This window comes from Nansenia antarctica, assembly GCF_963989245.1.
Source record: "Nansenia antarctica genome assembly, chromosome: 6".
Classification (NCBI taxonomy): domain Eukaryota; kingdom Metazoa; phylum Chordata; class Actinopteri; order Argentiniformes; family Microstomatidae; genus Nansenia; species Nansenia antarctica.
In genome coordinates, this window is record NC_137676.1 from 36,730,550 (window position 1) to 36,735,549 (window position 5,000).

The 5,000-nt window shown below is 46.1% G+C and overlaps 1 protein-coding gene across 1 annotated transcript in view; it reads left to right on the forward strand.

Moving 5' to 3' along the window:
• lama5 (laminin, alpha 5) overlaps window positions 1-5,000 on the forward strand; it is a gene marked incomplete at both ends in the record, with an annotated part of 106,990 nt that overhangs the window by 40,108 nt on the left and 61,882 nt on the right. Inside the window, one exon of the mRNA XM_080534387.1 lies at window positions 2,130-2,245. Within this exon, the coding sequence (XP_080390513.1) occupies window positions 2,130-2,245 (116 nt within the window). The remainder of the gene's footprint in view (window positions 1-2,129; window positions 2,246-5,000) is intronic.

Here is a 5,000-nt window from a genome sequence, read left to right on the forward strand (position 1 = left end):
CACATGTCCTGCATTCAAAACATTATTATTATTCCAAGGGATATTCCAATGCCGTTGGGTCTTAGCCTTGGCTGCTGTCCCTGTAATGTGTGTGTGTGTGTGTGTGTGTGTGTGTGTGTGTGTGTGTGTGTGTGTGTGTGTGTGTGTGTGTGTGTGAGTGTGTGTGTGTGTGTGTGTGTGTGTGTGTGTGTGTGTGTGTGTGTGTGTGTAGTGTAGTGTTGGCTTGGTACAGTGTCAGTTAGGTATGTAATCATATTAGAGGAGGTGTTTAGTCACTTCCTCCTCTCTAAGCTGGAGCTCTGGGGGACTATTTGGTTCCACAAAGGGATACGAACGTAGATCTAGAATTACTAGCTAGGCTTTAGGATTTAGGATTTGGCATAGCCTGTTTCACTGCTAGTTTCACTTCATCAGGCCTGGGTTGTTTTCCAGCGAGATATTTCTTATAGTAACTGTAGAAAGCTTCACTACGGCCACCTCCTAAGCCGATGTGTTTTGTGATCATGTGTTAAGGGACGGTGTCTGATCTGGTAACTGTAGATCTGTGATTAAAGCAGCAGGTGAGACATGAGAGCAGTGTGCAGCTGTTCTTTGATGACATCACTCTTCAGATCTTTATGATAAAACAGCATCTTACTCTGTGTGTGTGTGTGTGTGTGTGTGTGTGTTTGCGTATGCGTGCGGGTGTGTGTGTGTAGTGCGTGCGTGCGTGCGTGCGTGCGTGCGTGTGTGTGTGTGTAGTGTGTGTGTGCATGCACATGCGTTCCCTGATTGTGATGTAATGCAGCCCAACGGCAATGCACCCAAAGTAAATCCCAACACATCAGGATGTAGTCAAACAATGTCTGCTCTCACTATGTGTTTCATGAGACATAGAAAGGCTCAGATGGGGGGGGGGGGGAATGGTCCTGTGAATGAAGTGTCCTAAACAGATCCAATGTGTCTGATAAGGAAAGTGTTATACTTAGAGAAATATATATACTTAGAGAAACACTATACAGAGGTATTTTATCTGGAGTGGCCACCGCACCTAATCCACATTAAGTCATGAATGGGTTTCTAGAACTCTCTTCAACTATTCGGTTTCCCCAGTCTTTGCCTGCTCGCCGCAAAAACTGCTTTTCCAGAGATCCTGCACCTTAAAGAAGACAACATGTCAGCTGCATTAGCCTTTGGGTCATTATTCGACCTCTGTTTAGCCAGGTTAGCCATGTAGCATTTAGCCTGGGGGGTATTCCATCAACGTCGCTAACCGAAAATCCAAATTTGATAACTCTTGCGAGACTTGTCAGAAGAAGCCAGGATTTTCCTTTAGCGATGTTGATGGAATACCCCCCAGGTGAGTCGTGAGAACAAATGCTCTTCTACGATAACGAGGTGCTGTTATGAGGTGCTGCAGCGTCAAGTATTTGCCCTATGCAGTATTTTCTTTAATTTCTGTCTCTCTCTCTCTCTCTTCAGGTTAATGCTGGGAAGGGGGAGGCAGTGTGTGTGTGTGTGTGTGTGTGTGTGTGTGTGTATGTGTGTGAGCGTGAGCATGTGCGCGTGCGTATATGTGTGTGTGTTGGGGTGGGGGGGGTGGCTCTGTTTTGGCCACACTCTGCAAATTCCAGGTTTTTCATCCTAATCGGATTAGGTGCTCGGGTGAAGCAGGGAACCAGTGTGAATGTGGAAGGATTAAGTCTTCCTTTGTGTTGGGTAGAGTAGTATAGAGTATAGTAGTATAGAGTGTAGCAGCAACATCACCTCAGAGAGTCCTCTCCCAAGGTCTCTTACCAAGGTGTGCTTCTCAACCACCTCTCCTGACTGAGCAGCAGAGAGTTGAGAGGTAGCGGAATTTGACCTTTGGCGAGAAGTTCAACCAGTTATTGGCCTGTTTAGCCTGAAGGTCGACAACAATGCGATGGATTTAAAGCAAAGTGCTTAAAGGGACACTTCAATTATTTTCTTCTTTTTTTTTGTGTGTACTTCATATACACATTGTGAAGTGTCCCTTTAAGAGCTGTCATGGAGCCTCAGCCAGAGAGACGTGGCTGTGTGTTTGTTCCGTATATGTTCATCATACACTGTTTGTTTAGCTATTGGTTCTTATGTACTGTTTGTGTTTTGTCCCCCCCCCTTCCATACAGGCTGCAGTGTGAATGCAAACACAACACGTGTGGGACGTCATGTGACAAATGTTGCCCCGGGTTCAGCCAGGTGCCATGGAAACCAGCCACCACTTACAAAGCCAACGAGTGTGAACGTGAGTGTACCCACCCTTACCACACACACACACACACACGTGCACACACACACACACACACACACACACACACACACACATTTTGAAACCATGCCTTAACTCCACCAAGAGACGTGAATGTCACACACATGAATGAAAACAGAGAAAGTCATTCTGACCTTCTCACGTTGTACTTTGCCAACTCTGACAACACAAGAAACCTGCTCAGAGAATGACAACACACACACACACACACACACACACACACACACACCAGCCAATCATGTTGTTTCAGCTCTGGTGCAGGGCAGGGTCTGATGAAAGCGTGGTGCTGAGTGAAGTGGTGCCAGTTAGCAGAGCAGACATCAGCGTGGATAAGAGTGTGTGTGTGTGTGTGTGTCTAAGTCCACCGCCACCTCTGTGTCGCTGAGACGTGATAACGATACCATAGAAAACCCCACGCTGCTTTTCTCAGACGCAGTATAAATAGCACGGGCTTCTGTTTGGCTTGGCACAGGTTAAATGAGGCTGCTGAGTAGTAGTAGTTTGTGTGTTGTGTGCGTGTGTGTGTGTGTGTGTGTGTTGTGCATGTGTGTGTGTGTGTATGTATGTGTGTGTGTGTGTGTGTGTGTGTGTGTGTGCTTGCGCGCGCGTGTTAGTTTTTCTGTGTTTCAGTGTGTGTGTGTGTGTGTGTTGTGTATGTGTGTGTATGTGTGTGTTGTGTATGTGTGTGTGTGTGTGTGTGTTTGTGCATGTGTGCATGTGTGTTTGCATGTGCCGCAAGGTTACAAGTGGCATGTCGGACATCCGCCTCTCTCTCTCTCTCTCCCCCCCAGCTAATCTAATCTAGAATACTTTCGCTTTTATTTTTTTATATCCGCCCTCTAACCCAAAAATGTCCAGTTGATGTAGTCTGCCTGGGTTCCTCCCTCTGCTGACTGACGTCTGAACAGCTGTTGGCAGGACAGCGTTGAGAGGAACCAGAAGGATGTATTCTCTCTAAAGTCCATTCATCTCAGTTAATCGCTGTGCTGTCTGAGACCCTCGGTCCAGCAGGGCTGGGTTCAAACTCATCACATCCCTGGGAACGTCTCACTGTCTCTCTCTCTCTCTGTCATGTTTACTGAGACTGTGTGTGTGTGTGTGTGTGTGTGTGTGTGTGTGTGTGTGTGTGTGTGTGTGTGTGTGTGTGTGTGTGTGCAGTATGTGTGCGTGCATGTGTGCAGTATCTGTGTGTGTGTGCGTACATTATGTGTGAGTGTGTGTGTGTGTGTGTGTGTGTGCGTACATTATGTGTGAGTATGTGTGTGCGTACGTGTGTGTATGTGTGTGTGCTGCATGCGTGCGTGTCCTACTGACACACCAGTCCAGACTCTTCCTTTTCTCAGGCCCCTCCTCCCTCCTTTGAAGAGGCCTCAGACCGTGGTGCCGTCAGAGAGACAGCCTTTGATAAGACGTGTCATTCATTAGCTCGACGCTGCGCCACTAATGATAGCTCTGTTTCAGTCTTGTGAAGCTGTTCTTTCTTTTATCTTTTTTTTTTATTTGTTTATGCCATATCCTCCGCCGAGTCTCTCATGTGCCAAAATATGAATAGAACAGCTGTCAGATGGGAGCGTTTAAAACACAGTCTGAGAGCACTTCACAGGACCGCCTGACACGTCCTTTGAAAAGCTATACGTTTATGTAGGCAGATGTTGTTTGATGTCTTAGTAGCCTTAGTAGTAGTAGTAGTGGTATTTTTACGATATGTTTTAGCACCGAAAATGATGAAAAAAATGCCATGAATCTAGTGAACACCTGAATGTTGGCTTGGATGTTATGTCCTGTCTCTCTTTTACTCCTGAACGTTTTCTTCCTTTTCATGAATTCAACCTTTATCTACTCAATGTGTTGCTTTCTTGTTTTCTACTTTATCAATAGCCTCAATGTATTGTCACTGCTCTCTCTCCTCCTCTTTCTCTTACTGTAGGCCTTTTTTTCTTTCTTATGTCTTCAGGTTTCTCTCTTGGCCTAATTCTTCTCGTCCTCCTTTTCATCCCTCTCTCTCCCTCCTCCTCCTCCGTCGTGTCTCCTGGGCCTTGGCAGCTCTTGTCCCCCAGGTGGACGCTTGCTCTGTTTAATCAGCATATGTGTTATAGTGTCTGTCTGTCTGTGTGTGTGTGTGTGTGTGTGTGTGAGAGTGTGAGTGTGAGTGTGAGTGTGAGTGTGAGTGTGAGTGTGTGTGTGTGTGTGTGTGTGTGTGTGTGAGTGTGAGTGTGAGTGTGAGTGTGAGTGTGTGTGTGTGTGTGAGTGTGAGTGTGAGTGTGAGTGTGAGAGTGTGAGAGTGTGAGTGTGAGTGTGAGTGTGAGTGTGAGTGTGTGTGTGTGTGTGTGTGTGTGTGTGTGTGTGTTTGTTGATACACGTCACTCCTGTCCTTTGGCCTCCAGTTTCTGAGAATTCTTAGACTTTTCCCTGTTTCTCATTTGGTGATGGTCAAAGAAAAGAAGTTTCAACTTCAAGAACATCCAGGGATGAAAATCGGTCCTCCATCTTGTCTCTGATTTCTTGACCCTTGAGTCGTAGTCAGGGAAGTTGCCTTCCTTCCCTGCCTGTTTGCTTGTTTGCTTGTTTCTTGTTTCTTGTGTGTGTGCGCACAAATTCATAAATTCCTCATCAACGTATTTTGAGGATGATCTTTGCCTGTCTGTGTTCTAAATGCAGGCCATGTCACTGATAGGCCTCTCTCAGTTACAGTGGTCTCTTTTCACCCACAACCATCAATACTAATATTATT